Below are 16,887 nucleotides of genomic sequence, written 5' to 3'. Positions count from 1 at the left end.
AGAGTTCTCATTGACTAACTCACCTCTACAATTGAATCCTATCTACTAAGAAAGTTCTAAAGTACATGCTTATATATTTGCTATCGGTGGGGATGGGTGGGCATGCTAACTGAGTGGCCTTGGAAGATATACATTTATTGTTAGAACATTAACCCAAACTTACATAAATCTCGCAAATTAACAACGATACACTTAGTGGTTCCGATCCACCGTGTCAACCTCTGACTGCGAAAGGTCTGAAAGAGTCTTGGCGCCTGATAGGTCGCAACGGGCAATGTTATCGTTGAGCTGTTTCGACTAGTCAGAAGTTATAACGATACATTTCCTCGTTTTTTCTCTTTTGATCAGGATCGATAATGCTAAATTGTTGAGATGAAAGCGAGCTCCACGCGTCACCATAACACCAAAACAAATAATTTATACAGTGTCTTAATTCGTCTCCACTGGTTGTCTCGCGGTCCTTTTACAACCACGTGAGACATTAGACACTCTTGAAAATATTGACAGTCTTCATTGTTAGCTAAAATTTGCATATTACTACTTTCACCATAATTTGTACGCAAATGATCATAAACTGACCATGATAGTATTGAATCTTTACCATTCTGCTATACTTTTGGTTGGAGTTATAGTAATTAGCTCAAAGATCTCAGGTAAGAATGTTCATTAATTTGAATGACGAAGCACACCGCATATCATTGTTAAGTCGTAACATTCCAATTAGGTCTTTTCTTATTCACGGTCGCATGGATAAACCTTCGTAATTGTTTCCACCGTGAAGTTAGGAAAGTCCTTGCTGCAAGAGGAGAGGGAATAAGAAAAGGACAAGGTTTAAAATTGGTTTTTTCCATGATAATTATAACTATACTATATTATTAAATCTGTTTTTACGAAGGTTAAAATCCACGCTATTTACATGTGTTCGACGTTTTATCATCACTTGATCTTTTTTTTTTGGTCGCGAACACGTTTTAACTTGCCCTATTTTCCTTTTTTTTTTTTAAACTGATATGAAGATGGTAGAGCACGCAATTTCCCAAGGAGTTTATTTTTCATAGATTAAAAATGAATTCTGTATTTGGGTTAAATGGTATCCTCTTTGCGCCTAACTGAATTGTGTTTACTTGGACGACCACAGTAGTAAATAAACGATAGCACTATTTGCTAAGAATAAATTAGGTTCCTCGAGATATTACTTTCTTGGTATGAACTAGGATGAAGTGAAAATCTGTGAAGTGTTTGAAGTGTCGCAATTTGCCTCAATCGCTCCAACTGAAGAATACTGTTCCCTATTAAGATTTGGGTCTTTTGATAATTGTATTATACTGACTGTTTAACTCGTCGTGTGATTTAGCCGATCGGTGCGATTAAAAGCTATTTCTTCTCGCCTTTTTCAGACGTCACACTTTAAAAGAACTTTCTCTTGTAACATATCTGGTTTGTGTCTATTTATATGGGACCTTAGGGGAACTCGAACTTAACCGGGAAATTTAAATTTCAAGCAAAGGTTGCTTGAAGCGTGAGGTAGAATGTAATGGAAAACATTTATTTGGGCAGTCTCCGATAGAATATCAGGATTTCTCTTGTTTAGTATTGATGCAAAATTCCATCAAATTGCTTTTGCCATTCTGTGTTCTCACACATCTGAAATCATTTTCTCGCCTGATCTAGTCTTATTTTGTTGGATACCTTGATTGGTGTAAAACCCAACATTTAACTGATGTGTCTCTTACATTCTTTTTATCCATCTTGGTGCGTGGTTTGCGTGATTGAAAGAACTTAATACATCTTGCAACAGGTCTTTCTGACTATTATCATCGCTGGCTCGGACCCGCAAACCAACAGGTGTAACTGTGTCGAATTAAACAATAGAATATATTTCAGTGTTGCTTGTGCAGGTTTATATGTCACGATAGCTGCTTTGATTAACAAGGTAATTCCCCTCTCTACGGGATTGATGGCATTTCATTGAATGCTCCGTGACAGGCAACAGAATGAGCGGATCATAACGAAAATAAGTGAAAAGGAATGATTTGCAAACACTTTCGTTTCTTATTTACTTTGAGCTAAATTGTTTCCCTAGGTACCTCTCAGTCACCATCAGGTATCATTGTTGAAGCAGTACAGGGTTCGGATTTTGTCATAATATCATGGAAATATCAAGAAAGCGCTAAGTATTACAGAATCTTCTTCAAAGGATTTAATTCAATGCAGGGAAACTCAAACAGTCCACCACACGAGGTCGGTCCAATGCAAGTCTACTGTTTAGCGGATAACACTACATGTAGTTATTGTGTGTCAAACAGTGACAGGGATGTCTCGTGTAACAAATTTAACAAAAATTATGGGGCACCTTTGCTTGAGAGCAAACTGGAATACGAGGAGCCCGTGAGCATAAAAGTTGAAGCTTGTACTGATGTATACCCTGACTCATGCCAGAGTCATAATGAGTGGATCAATTATACAATTCCAGCTGGAGGTAATTGGGTTAAATTTGATCTGTCACCTTTACGACATCTCTAGTTTTACCTGCAAACTGTCGTACGAATATCACTTAAAAAGGTTAAATAGCTACCTCATCTTCACCATAAATCATCACATTATTGTTAACTTCAGTTTTTAAGATAAGAAATTCTATTTGAAATTCCTCCGAGCCGTTCTACGCAGTTTTAAGGGTATCGTTATCATAATCTGTTTTGATATGATGAAGAGAGGTTTGGCAATCCGAGCTTACTGGCACCCCTCAAACACAACAAAACTAACCCTCAATTGAAATAATGAAATGTTAAACGAACTGTTTCTTCTTAATTTCGAGTTAACATGCATTTACATTCGCTCTATATGAGGACGACGACGATGATGATGTAGGCCAACGCAACATAGGAAACCTTAATTCTTCTTCCTTTTCTTGACCTTCCTTGTCAGACTGACTAAACACCTTTTATTCCCCTAAGCACCTGGTGCAGTGAGGGATGTACACGCAAGGCCATTATCATCCAAAACGGTCGAAGTCACGTGGTCTCCCCCTAATCAAACAAGAGGAACCATTGTAATGTACACTATATTGTACAAAACTGATTACGTAAGTTGAACTCTGTTTTTTTCACTAGCTTATTCAGTGAAAAATAAGATCGCAAAAAGCAGGCATTTTATCAAAAATTTTGAGAAAAGCATAAACTTCCCTTACATGTGTAAGGCGTATAAACACTTGAAAGGATTCCCTTTACTGTCTCCACATTACAGGCATCACTTTGACTAACGTATATTGAGATACAGGTTCCCTTTCGTTCTTAACAATTGTATGTAGCCGGTGGGAGCAAAGGAAGACATTCAGTACAGGGACAGTTGATATTAAATTTTCCTGCAGTTTTGTCCCAGCGTGCGTTAATCATTCAAAACTGACTTCTTTTGCTCTGCTCTAGGTCCGTTTACAGTATTTTCTCCCCTACTGTGCACGCTCGAATCACCGAAACTAATGTTGCTTCTTGTAAGCTAGTGTTTTCACGAAACTTTCCAGTTGAGTACTTGACAACGTCACTTTTTTAATGCAAGTTGGGGGGACATCGTATAGCCGAATAGCTTAGTAACAGCCTCAAGCCAAAATTAACAGGGAGACCAAGCTGCTGCTAGCCGAGTGCAACTTTTGATTCACATTATCTGAAATGGTAGCATGAGGATAGCTACTGTAATTTTGGAGCACTACCTTTTATTTATTTCTGTAAGAGACATGCTCAGGCGTGCATGCAGTGGCGCAGATGGCACAAATGACGAAATTAGCAAATTTCTCCAGAGTTCGATATAATCATTAAATAAAGCAAATATTTTTTGTTGTCTCCCATTCAGGTCATATGTGTTTTTAAAGTTTAAGTTAATTCAGTTTCAAATGAAGAGGTGGATGTTACATATTTTGGTATAGGGTATGAAAATGGGCGAAGAATTCAGACGTGTATCAAGAGCAATTATCACGGGCTTGAATGCAAAAACGACTTACAGTGTTTGGATGACAGCCTCTACGGCCAGGAAAGAAGGCGCAAAATCCAATATCATCACTGTTCAAACATGTAAGAAAATACTGAAATCTTCCACCTGTTTATATATTAGTTCATCTGAGTCTGAAATCCCTTTCCGTGAAGCTTGGACAGGAAACCCAAAAATGTCTGACGGAACGTCTGTTCACGACTTTCGTGTAAGCTCATTCGCTTAAGCTGATGGCGTGCCGTCTTAAGAAAATTTTGAATTGTTGCTGTGATTAGTTTTTTAATAGATTACGAACAACGCAAGACTAGTTTACCTTTATGTAATATCAAGGCGTTGTTATGGACGAGGAGTGGATAGTGTTGTTTTTTTCTTGCACCTATTTTCCTTTAGATGAAGACGAATGTGTGTCTAATCCTTGTCAGCATCATGGAAAATGTCACGTGGATGGCATGTCCTATTTGTGTAATTGTTTAAGAGCCTGGGAAGGAGCAAACTGTGAAAGTAAGTGAAAAGTACTTAGATTTTATGATCAGTTGCAAGTGGTGATTTTTGACATAAAGGTGACTCAGTCTTCAACTCCCAGCACCTACCTCAGTTCAAAAGAGAACTTGACTAAAATCTGCTTTTCAGTGTAATTTTTCCACCCTTACCCATATCAAAGGTGTTATAAAGGTGTTATAAACCCCATCAAACTGACGTCGTTTTACTGCAGGTGAGAGACAAAAAATGCCTCTTTGACTTAAACTTAACCAAGAATTCGTTAATATTGACAAAGCGATGGAGCCCCGGCAGGTAAAAAATAAGGGGACACAAAAAGGCTTACTTAATTCTACCAAAAGTCTGTTAGGTCTACACCTGTGTTATTATTAAAACTGCAGTCTTTATTTGTTTCCTGTTCTCAAAAATTGTTGTCTTATTTCAAATGTGATTAATGTTCGGTATTTTGAAGACCATTTCAGTGACAGGTCTCTTGTATCCTTGACTTTTGAGCTCAAAGTTTTTGGTTTGCATTTATTCACATTTTACGTATTATTCATGATATGTATATATTTTTTTGCAGTTCCTGAAAGTTTTGCTACGCAGAAAAACCTCTGTATCGACACAGGAGGAGGAAACAAGCTTCCTTTTCAAACAAATGTTTCCTTGGAGTTTTGCTCCGGAAAGTGTAAAGAGAATTTAAGGTAAGGGGAATGTGCAAATACACCCACACACACCCACACAAACACCTATTAAAGGGAGTCCTCTGAAGGTAGCCTAAGAACATTTGCTTTTGAGAACGTATAACGCTGGCAATGAAAAACACCTATGTGTTTGTGTACCACCGAACATATTGTACGTAAGTTGTTTCACTTATCCCAAATAGCTTTAGTGTATGAATTTTAAAGAAGGAGAGTTGAAACTCATCAAACCCAAAGGCGACCTGAAGTTTGATTAAATAGTTTTAACTAATCGAGTCCAGAAAGTATCTGGAATAAAGAAAAGTTTCCGTTTCAAAAAACTATACCATTCCAACTACTTGCGTGAAGATCAGAAACTCCTCTGTAATTTTCTTTCTCACGAGATGTACCTTTCTTGTGTTCAATCAGCTGTAAATCGTTTGAATATGGACTGGGATATGAAAATAATGGAACATTCGTTACATCTCTTCGTCGACATGGTCTTGGAATATGCAAAATGCGAGGAGTGGACGCGACAGAGAGAGTCCTTATCGCTTGTGACTATGACTACTATGAGAAGAGAACTCCTGTGTCAGCAGGTTCAATATCTTCTTTGCCATATAAGGCGCTTATAAGAACTTTAGCGTTAATGTTTCTTCTCCAGAAATAGCAGGGGGCGCAAAATTTACAATCAGCGCCAGCTTTAATGTAAATAATGTACTGTGATGTACAAAATAGATTATATACTCCTGAATGTTACTGAATGCATTACATGTACCGCATGAGCCCAGCTAAAAGCTCTTCCAATGGTCTTGACTTATCTATAACAGTAGTTCAAGTTATGTCCTCTTTGGTGAGAGTTCTTCTCTTTACGCTTTACATACTGTTCTTAATAATGTACATGAAAAAAATACGTGCTTCTTATCAGCTGAAAACGAGTGCATTGTCATGCAACACGAGTGCAAAGTTGAAACACGAGTGCAAATTACAAATAGCGCGCGCACGCTTCCAAAATTTCATCTGTCTTGACCTTCTGCGATGTCTTTTCATGTACATTATTAACAAGTAGTAAGGTGATTTCGAGTGCAATTTGGTGTAGGCGACGACGGTAAAAAGTAGTCATCAGTTGTTACCACTATCCTTTTCAGATCAAGGATGACCTAAATACAAAAAGAACATGCTACGAGCAATCATTACCTTCTTTTAGGGAAGTTTCTTTCATTATTATTTTTTTAAGAAAGGAAAACAGTCTTAAAAAAGGGGGGGTAAATTTCTGGGGAAACTGTGGTGCTGCGTCGGTGTGGGAGTGTAATAAGATAATGTGTTTAACAAATGAGTTCATGATGTAAGTTGGCCACCGCTGGCCACCGTGAAGAGTTCGTCAGAGAAAAGAGTTTAGAGTTTCTAAATATTTGATATAGTTCTTACGTTCTAAACTGACTTTTTTATTTCTTTCACCATCAAATATACTTACTTATGGTAAGATAATAGTTCTTCTTTGGTTGAGGGCGACAAATTACAACATTTCATGTTTTTGTTTTCAAAGTCAATTTATCTGTTGTTGTTAGTCAGTCATGTAAATTGTTCAGTCCAGCATTGATCGTCTGTTCTGAAGACTTGAGGTCCTTGTCAACATAAAGAATATAAGTGTCATTCGCAAATAAGGAAAATTTAATTTTATTTGAACATAAGTAAATGTCATTTAGATAATACGACTGGAACTACTCGGTAATAATTCCCCATAAACCATAAAAAAATTTTGTATATCAAGTAGTATTTTGTGATTGACAGTGCCAAAAGCCTTTTTTAAATCAATGGTAATACCACATGTAATGCTTACCTGTATTGTTCTGCATAGTTTTAACAGTATCAAGGATCACATGATTTAAGGAGTGTGTCTCACGGAAGCCATATCATGAGGAATGTTTTGTCATGTTTATGCCAATAAATTCCTTCATTCTTTAATACAGTAGCTTTTCAAAGATTGACTTGCAATTTGAAAAGAGAGAAATCGGTCGGTAATTAGAAGCATCAGTCTGTTCCTCACTTTTTAAGGTAAGTGTAATTTTTGAGATCTTAAATTTGAAGGGTGGACACCAAACGTAAGAGAAGTTTCAAAAATTTTCGACTGGACAGGAGATAAAATGTCGCATGAGCAATTAAGACATTGGGCAGGAAAAGAGTACAAACAATATGATTTGTTGTTTGGTAGTAATAAAACGTCCCATTGCCTCAGGACGTCATCTGGGGCAATGGGCCGGTTTAAAAAAAAGAAAGAATCAGGTGATTTTAATAATTGAGATAATCCATATGATTACTTTTCGTGGGTAGTTTACTTGCTGGTTTGGTGCTCACACTTGCGAAATGTTCATAAAGAATGCTTGGTATGTGTAATGGGTCCCTCATGACTTGACTGTTATTATTTGGGTCTCAGTATAATTTGGTTCTCATTTTATGATATCTGTTTTGGTGGTTTAATCATTCATTGGTTCCTTACCACGTTTTTTTTTTCATATTATATTTACCTTTTTAATAAACAATCAAAGTTATATTGCTTTTGCTTAATCCCTTTGATTTAAAAGTGTCTTAAAAGCGGAACCACTCAAATAAAACATGTTCATCTCCCGGAATCCGTTCCAGAAGTATTCTGATCAGCAAGTTAAAAAAAAAAAAAAGCGTTTTTATCATTCTTTCGCAGAGTTCTGAGAATTTCGCACACGTTAGTTTAGTAATCTTGGACTGTGTATTTTCACTTGATTCAGGCTTCATTGTTGCTAATTCAGCATTACACGTTCCGTTGTACGATCCACCTATTGTATTCCAATTTAACTCAAGGTTGCAAAAAGTGCTTCATCTGTTAGCTAAGGAAATCCTCAGCTACTTAATTCTGTGTGGGATTCAAGGCTTGCTCACGTTCTACAACGGTTCGTGGGCACTAATTTCCTATTAAACATGGGTTGTGTTCCTACGCGCTTAAGTTGCTTAACGCCCTGGAAATACTTAATTAGATATATCACTGTTCGCAGAACTTACTTCCTTTACCTCTTCCTACTTTAAAGGTGACGTTAATAATTTACTTAAATGGTACAAAAATTTTACTAAACGGTAACGAAATTATAACTTACTAGATACACAATTAAAATATAATAAATAAAGGAAATCAGTTTTGAGCGTAGAAACGCTTCAAGGCATTCTTCCCCCTTTGACTCGTCTACGAGTGAAGTATTTTAAGTTTGTGTTTCATCGCGCATCTGCTGCTGCAGCGGGTCTAGGGCTACTCCTAGGACCTTCTCGACCCTCTTGAGCACTTTCCCGTGATACTTTGGATGGGGTCTCGCTTCGCACTTCAACGGGGTAGAGTTTTTTAAGGAGTTTGGACATGCGTAAGGACTTCTCTTTAGCAATGACTCGAATGTTTGCACCCTTAACTACGTCATCTTTACCTTTGACGAGACTCTCTATAACTGCCGTTCTCCACTCTAAACGCTTCTTATTCTCGTCGAAAACTGTGACTACATCTCCACTCTCTGCGCTCTTTGCATTTTTACCTGCCTTACTTGCGTAAGTTAGCCATGTACTCACGGCTCCACCGATTCCAAAAATGTGTTAATCTAACGCTCAAATATGTAAATCTTAGAGTGTATCTACTCTCATCTTCTTCGCCTTCAACAATTTCGTCTAGAATTGTCTTGATTCTTCTCCTGAAGATCAAGTGCGATGGAGTCAGAACTTCTTTGCCTACTTCGTCGAACTCGTAAGTGGACGGGAGTTCAAGGTCTCTTCCACTTCGATCAACATGGTAGACAAAACGTCGAGGTAGCCTTGCATCACCCAACACCTTTCTCAGACGACGCTTCACACATCGAAAAACCCACCCCACCTTTGGGGGGCCCGCTTTGAACTAAACTTCCATTCGTCTTTTGCCAAACGACTCTTTTTTGCCTGAATTATTTTCGGTCCATCCATGTGCAAATTCTGAGCTCACAAACTCTCACTTTCAAACTAAAGTAATGTGCAGAACCCTTTCGGTGAAAATGCGTATTATTTCAACGGTGACGAGGATGAAAAAATCACTTTCTTATCAGAGGATCTGCAGGGTTTCGCGCCTTTGAAAACCTCGGAAATGGCCGACAGAGTCCACCACAATCTTGAAATAATACATTCTTGTATCACTGGATTTCTAAATGCTCTTCACCGGAACGCTAATTTGTCAACATTTGAAAGTGTAATCTCCTAGGTAGGTCACCCCCATCAGTTCATTGAATCCTGAACTGGGTAGCCTGGACTCAGTCGTTAATTAACACTAACCATGAATAAGAAATTGATCCTTTTCCCAAAAAACCTTAGTCTAAGAATTAACATTAAAGTAAACAGATTAATGAGGTTATCAAATAGTGAAATGAATGGACTGGCCGTTTAAATGAAAACATATGATCATGAGGCTGAGCTCCACTTTAATCACAGTGCATCTAAAATCACGTTTGCTCATTCCAAGTGCATACAATAATTTAAGAATGAAATTATCTTCCTTCGTCACAATGTACACTCTTTAATATACATTATTCCTAGTTTTGAAGTGTAGAATTCTGTTGTAGAGTTATCCAAAGATGCCTCTTCAAAGCTCGTTGTATCTAAAGTACCTTTCTTTGATCATGCTAATAAACTTTTCTAAAAAAATTTGCTCACAAAATTCTATCAGTGAAAGTTAAAGAGACCAAGATTTTTTCTTTTTTCTTTTTCCTGAGCAATTATGAAAGTTACACCTTTCATTAATCAGTAGATCTTGAACTATTTTGTTACTAAAAGAGACTTTAGGTTGAAGGACCATACAGTTGAAACTGGCTTTACCGTTAAAGGGGGAACCAAAATGGCAAAATTTCCTCTTTGACAGATAATTCAATTTGTTCCAAGAAATTATTTACATTTGTGAATATAAGTGTTTATAGAGATGCATGTCAATCATAACTCCTTCCTGTACTGTCCAACCAGACGAAGACGGGGATAAATCTGTGGATCAGTTCCCTTAGGAATGGCTGTCTGACTGAGACTGAAATAGGGTGCAGAAAGAAAATAAATTAGACCATATTCTTTGACAATAAAAATAAATCAATATTGCACTCAATTAAAATCTATACACTTGCAAACTTGCCCCTCAAAAATACTTGCAGTGAAAGGCTTTCTGCATTTTTGCAGCTTAACACACTTATCAAACTTCCCTGAAAACATTTAGCAATAGAAAGAGGTGGAATGGAAAAGAAATGAAAATTAAAATCTTATTTGAAACCTGAATCTTTGTTTGGATATCAAAAATGGAAGTGCAGTCAAACCTGTATCAAGCAGTCACCCATGGAGAATGGTGGGATGACTGCTCAATACAGGTTCCAGTTCTCTGATAGAAAACTCCACTCAACCCTTTGACTCCCAAGATCTCATTAGCAATTCTCCTTACTGTCTGCCATAAAATACATGTACTTATGATGTTGATTTGGAGAATTTGGTATTGGATCAACATGTAGTTCCCTAATTGAGTTTTCCTCTTTATTCTCATCACTTGTATGCTTGATACTGCATTGATAATGTAAGGAGAAATTATCTCTTGGTCACTCATGGGAATTAAAGGGTTAATGTACAAACCCTTGCTTAAAAGTACTTCAAACATTGATTTCAGGAAAGAAATATGGATTAAATTTAACTTGAAAGATTCTTCTTTGATCAATTTTAGTGGTTCCCCTAAAAGTGACTATTCAATACAGGTGGAAAACAATGCAAACAGGCCCTTGGGACTCAGTAAAGGGTAACCATGGCTGCATAATAGAGGTAAAAATTACAACAACTTTAGGACTTTGAAGACCTACCACTTAATACAGAGTGACTGCTTAATACAATACCCCTCACTAGTAATGCAGGTTTGACTGTACTTACTAAATTCCCTCCAGTGAAGCATGTGAATGTGCACTTGTCATAAGCAGCTTAAATGTTTCTTCCTTAAGGGCTACATAACATTTGAGGTATTTGTCATCAGCAAATGTAACTGACTGTCTCCATTTTTCCAGGTATTTGAGACCTGATAATCCACAAAAGAAACAAAATAAATTATATTAACCCTATGAAGTATTGATAAATAGTTGTGCAAAAAACAGATGGTACAAGTCAGTTTGTTTGGTGAAACATGATGGAAATAATTATAACACTCTGTATCAAACTCAGTAGGCTATCACAGTGTGCAACAAGCTACGATTTATTTTGCTAGGCCTGAGTTACTTGGTAGCTCTTTACAAGACCACTGTGTAACTTCCTCTTTCAGCCAAAAGTTTTTGAGAATGAACAAGAACATTCACTCAACCAATCAGTTAAAAAATGCAATCTTGATACATGTGAATCATCTGAGCACACTGACAAGTAAATTTATACAATAATGGACCAGGGAACTCATCTTGATGCCTAGGGGATATACTCAGTGCAGTAGACCTTAGTTAAAATGAGAAATCAATATCACTAGATCAATGTTAGCATCAGTGAATTTTATAAGCTTGGATTCAACTGTAGATAATATTCATGCAATAATCACTAACAAACCCAAAAAATTTTAGCAACCACCAGTCCTGTTTTATTTAACATATCCCCTCGTTAAATTTTTTTTTTATTCTCATTACTTGTCTGTTTGATATTGTACTGAAATTGAAAGGAGAAATTCTGTCTTGATCACTCATGGGAATTAAGGAGTAAAGTTGCTACATGAAAATTTGTTACCTGGAAATAATTTGGTCGCAGGACTGAACTCCAAAGACCTGGCAGTTTCTGTAGGTTGATCTGAAGGATGCTGTGCCACAGGACTCCAAAGGTACAGATGCCTCAGTTTTGGCAATTCACATAACTTTGTGCCAAGTTCAGAAATTCCTTCTTCACTGAGCAGGTTGCCCTTAAAATCAAGGCACTTCAATGACGAGAAAGATTTAAATGAGGTAAAAAGTGCATTTAAACCTGCTTCAGTGATGTTGTTGTATCCCAGACACAGTTCTTTCATTTGGCAAATGTAGGGAGCAACAGTTGCTAATGCTGCAACACCAACATCCGAAATGCAATTAGACTTCAATGATAGTTTGCATAGATAAGGTGTACAATTGAAGCCCTCACTAAGAGTCACAAGTCCCTTGCATGTGATCTGATTTTTGTCTAGAAGCAGTTCTGAGAGGCCAGGTACACAGGGAAGGGCACTTGCCAAACTTTCAGCACCTTCATCTTGAAAGGCATTGCCAGATAAGTCTAAATGGACAAGCCTTGGGGTCTTTCTAACACAGTCTCCAACAAACTTTCCTTGATGTAGCAAGTTTGCAGAAAGATCCAACCTTGTCAATTTTGGGCAGTGTGCAAAGGCTTCACCAAGGACTGTAAAAATGATTCTAGAAGTCTCACTAGCAACATCTGTCTTCCGATTTACATCATGAAGGGATAGATTTTCCAGATGAGGGACCTTGAGCAGTCCACCTGTCAGTGCCTTTACACCCTCAGCTTCAAGGTCGATGTTGTTTTCAAGGCTTAAACTGGTCAGGGTGGCAGTACAAGACAACTTCTTTGACAAGTATGCCGCACTGATCTGGGTTAACTTACAGCCACTCAGATCCAGAGATTTCAAATTAGGGACAAACTTCAGGGCATCAATGACATCTTTCATGTCTTCATCTCCAAGTCCACTGTAGCTCAAATCAAGATGGCGCAGGTTTGGACAGGACTTCAAAATTAATGCAAAGTCATCGCCAATATCTCGCCTAGATGCATTTCCACTGAACACAAACCTCTCCAAAGGAAGGTTGGGGGACAAATTCCTGCTGAAGGCTTCTACCACACCATCCCCTACAATGTTCTGATTGAAGCACAATTCTCTCAGAGAAGGCATTTGTGAAAGAGAATTTGCAAAAAAGGCAGCAGTCTGCTTTTCTAGCTGACTGTGTTCTAGAACAAATGACTTGAGGTCAGGGTTGTTTTGCATGAAATATGTCATAGCTCGCACACCATAAGGACTGATATCACGACCAGATAACTTCAAGATTCCATCAAGAAGAGTTGCCCCCAATTTACTGGCAAGGTGGCCCTGGTGGGACTCAAACAGAGCAAGAACAAACATTTCAAGGAAGTCATTTGCTTCACAAGAGTCAGAAGTGTTGATGGTTTCTTTGAGATTTTCAAGCAAGGGTACAAACACAATCTCAAAGTTGTCCCCAACAAGCCCAGAAACAAAATTTAGTAGAAGAGAGTCAGAGACTTTTGTAACACATTTCAAGGTTAGAGAAAGGACTTTCTTCAATCTTAATGGATCATTTGCAGTGCAATTAATTTCACGACTTAGCCACAATCCTGCCATATACTCTTGGAAAGACTTGTGAACAAAGCAGCACTTCTGCACTGGCTTCAGTCTGGAAGTGCTTGTCTCCTGTGACAACAAACCAAGTTCAAAGACAGTTTTGTTAGATAACTTCTTCTCCAATGCTTGCACATCAAACAGGAGATTGTCTTCAAGTAAAGCATTCAAAGAAATCTCCCCTAGAACTAGCAGGTCATTATAAAGATCCTTGGGGATATCTTCCAAGTCAGTGAACACCCCATCTTTAGCCTCACCACCTGCAGCATTCTTGGCAAAGTATCGCTTTACCATGAGTAAAATTAGCTCTGTAAAAAGAGTTGTAAGTGTAGACAGAGCTTCAAAGGCAGTGTCTGGGGCATCCTCCCACAGAGCACATATCAGCATGGCTGTCAAGGGAACCTTTGCAATGTCCTCAATGACTGGGTGTGTTTCCAGTTCAGACAACAACAGCTCAGCAGTACTAGCATCATCTTGAAAATATTTTAGCACATAGCTTCTAATGTTTTCAGTGGTGAATCCTGTAATAACCAGTCGTGTGTCCATCATTCGTTGGATATGTGTGGTTTTACCTGGCCTTGATGTGAGAACAACACAGGAATTTCGAAAAATTCTTCCACTCAGAATGTCTTGGAGGTGAGTCAGGCACGACAAGTTTGCTTCATCAAAACCATCTAGAAGAAAAAGGACTTCTCTCTGATGGGAAGCAAGGTAACTAAGCAATTGAGACACTGGAATGGGAAAATCAGAAGGAAACAACTGCTGGATGATAGCGTCCTTGAAACTTCCCTTTATTTGCTTCAGCTCGATGAGAATCACAACTGTGAACGGCAGTACCTTGCCATCACACCTAGACCAATCATGAGCAATCTTACACAGAAATGTGCTCTTTCCCACACCTGCTTCACCTTCCACCAGTATTCGTCTTGGTTTAGAACATCCAGGGCGACCACAAAACATCATGGGGTAAGAATCCAAGGGATTTTGAATACACCTTCTACCCTGTGACACCAATGATATGATTTCCAAATTGGTGTAAATGTGGTCTATGTGAATCTGGAATGAGTCATTCCAGGAGATTGGCTGAATCCAACCGATGTTTTTTTGATAATGATCCCATAGGGATTCTTGCATATGATGTAAAACTGCATCACCTGATCTGTTCTTCACTAAAAAAAAAAATAAAAAAATTACAAAACATAACTAATTAAAAGAACAAATCTGAATATAATCATTACCATTACAATTTCCTCAAAGGTGAATGGTGCAGACTAGCTGCTTTATTTTTCATTAATCATTTTGTAGAGTTGTAATCAGACTGTGTAATTAGACAGTTGACTGTAATTGGACAGTTGAAGCAGCCAATCATACTTAGTTCTTTCAGTCAAATCCACCAATCACAGAATTGATCACAATAACCATAGCAACAACCACTTATCCTAAAAAAGTTGTGGAATTTCCAAAGTTGAGGAATTTTTAGACATTGTCTCTACTATATGCATTTGTTCTAAATGTATTTGTTGTTGTTGGAAATTGTAACAGTCATGATTAATTGGTTAAAGGACTTTATGTCATCCAATTCTGTCTTTAATCATACTCGTGATTGATAATTCAGCCTCCTGCTTCGTCTGATTTTGTTAATCACTTGTATGATTACAGACCAAATTGGACTCCACTCGGTCCTATTACTATTATTAACTGAGACATCATAGTTATCCATTTAGATGAGTTATTCAGGGCTGATAGACAATAAATGAAGCGAAAACGTTTGAAACCTTGCTAGTCAGTTAGTGTTTATGATATATAACTGTGCTTTGCATATTAAACAAAAAAGTCAAAATTTAAACCCCATTTTACTCAATTTGAGTTTCTTATGTATGCACAAATCAGAGATGTTTGAATGTTTCGATAAGTTTATTTTAGTTTATGCATTTTTTATTCAGTACCCATTGTACTCATAAAATGAAAAAAAACAACATGCATTTGTACCATAGCCTCTTTCTTGTCTCAGTCTGGAAAACCAATCATGATAGATACCGTACAACTTTTCTTCTCGGCCGAATACTCAACCTGTTTCTCCATTTATTCAATCTAACAACAGGTCAGCAAAGTGAAAAGAATATCGTGATTTTTGCCCTCTTAAAGTATGGATCAAGAGGCTTAATAGCGAATTATAATCATACTAAACGTGGTTAGCAAATTGGGCTGCGAGAATCCAACTACATGAAGGCGCAGTGTACTAATACACGAAATTTCCGTAAATCGTTACTTTGTAATTTTCAACGTAATTACAAATGGCAGCTGTACTTCCCACAAATTTGATGACTGTTCAACAAAAAGACTACAATTAGAAAGGTGAAATCTAGCTTACTAACCTTTAACACCGAGTAATTCATCTTTGAGATCAAAGCGATTTATCTCGGATAACAGTTCTGCCAAAAGCTCCGTATTTCCTTCACTCAATAGGTTCCTGTTTTCTAGCTCATCGAACAATTCAAGCGGGCGGGCAATCTTCTCCAAAACACCGACAGGAATATGCTGTTTACAAACAAACTTTAACTGACCCAGTTCGTCGTTTGTTATTCCATTTGAGACAGAGAGAAGCCTGGCTCGAAACTGATCCATCACTATTCTGCCAGAAGTAGAAATCCCAGCGTTTACTGTACTCGTAGAAGTTCACAATTTTAATACAAGCCAAAGTTACATCGTCTTTCTATCATCTTCGAAGACACTTTACTTTGCAGAAAAATTGCCTGTTGAAAATGATTTCTAGATGCATAGCTCTCTGTTTCGAGATGTATTTTTAAGGATCACTCCAGAAATAAAGTAGTGTCAAGCCTCCAAGAAACCGCCCCAACAATTCCCAACCTGTTTCATTTCATTGGAGGTCACTCTAGAGGAAGTCCGCTGGCCTAGTTGCGGTCTCTCGCACGTAGACACCGTCAGGGAGGACTTGCGTAATCCCATGTTCCTGACGCGATGAATAATCTGAGCTTCAATACGATACAGATTTCCACTCATAATCTCGAGCTCTGCGTGTCTTTCCCCTTTAAACCTGCATTTATGGCTCACAGTCCCAGATTGCAGGCCCTCGTGTAATGTCAGGATTGGCTTCTGGTAATGTACACTTTCAGTGCGCGTAATCCCATGTTCCTGACGCGATGAATAATCTGAGCTTCAAGACGATACAGATTTCCACTCATAATCTCGAGCTCTGCGTGTCTTTCCCCTTTAAACCTGCATTTATGGCTCACAGTTCCAGATTGCAGGCCCTCGTGTAATGTCAGGATTGGCTTCTGGTAATGTACACTTTCAGTGGGCAGGGGAAACCGTCCCCTCACAAAAATTTACCTTCAAGATAAATGTCCTTCTAAGGCGGATTTCGAAGAGCCAAAT

General features: G+C 38.0%; 2 protein-coding genes across 2 annotated transcripts; one reads left to right on the top strand and one right to left on the bottom strand.

The window, feature by feature from the left end:
* Positions 1-469: 469 nt before the first annotated feature.
* LOC113664707 (uncharacterized) lies at positions 470-7,684 on the top strand. The gene is made up of 7 exons (XM_027180336.2): positions 470-653; positions 2,084-2,479; positions 2,955-3,082; positions 3,917-4,061; positions 4,369-4,479; positions 5,039-5,159; positions 5,565-7,684. Exons 1-7 carry the CDS (start codon positions 581-583, stop codon positions 5,803-5,805), a joined length of 1,215 nt encoding a protein of 404 aa, XP_027036137.2. The 5' UTR covers positions 470-580; the 3' UTR covers positions 5,806-7,684.
* A 1,866-nt stretch (positions 7,685-9,550) lies between these two features.
* Positions 9,551-16,397, bottom strand: LOC113664705 (NLR family CARD domain-containing protein 4). The gene is made up of 4 exons (XM_027180333.2): positions 15,867-16,397; positions 11,886-14,660; positions 11,058-11,199; positions 9,551-10,182 (listed from the first exon to the last, which is right to left on the bottom strand). The coding sequence occupies exons 1-4, from the start codon at positions 16,114-16,116 to the stop codon at positions 10,095-10,097; spliced, it is 3,255 nt and encodes a 1,084-aa protein (XP_027036134.2). The 5' UTR covers positions 16,117-16,397; the 3' UTR covers positions 9,551-10,094.
* Positions 16,398-16,887: the final 490 nt, after the last annotated feature.

This window comes from Pocillopora damicornis, chromosome 3, assembly GCF_964200805.1.
Source record: "Pocillopora damicornis chromosome 3, jaPocDami1.2, whole genome shotgun sequence".
In the NCBI taxonomy this organism is placed as follows: domain Eukaryota; kingdom Metazoa; phylum Cnidaria; class Anthozoa; order Scleractinia; family Pocilloporidae; genus Pocillopora; species Pocillopora damicornis.
Note: the sequence above shows the minus strand (reverse complement) of the source record. Positions and strands in the feature narration are given on the sequence as shown.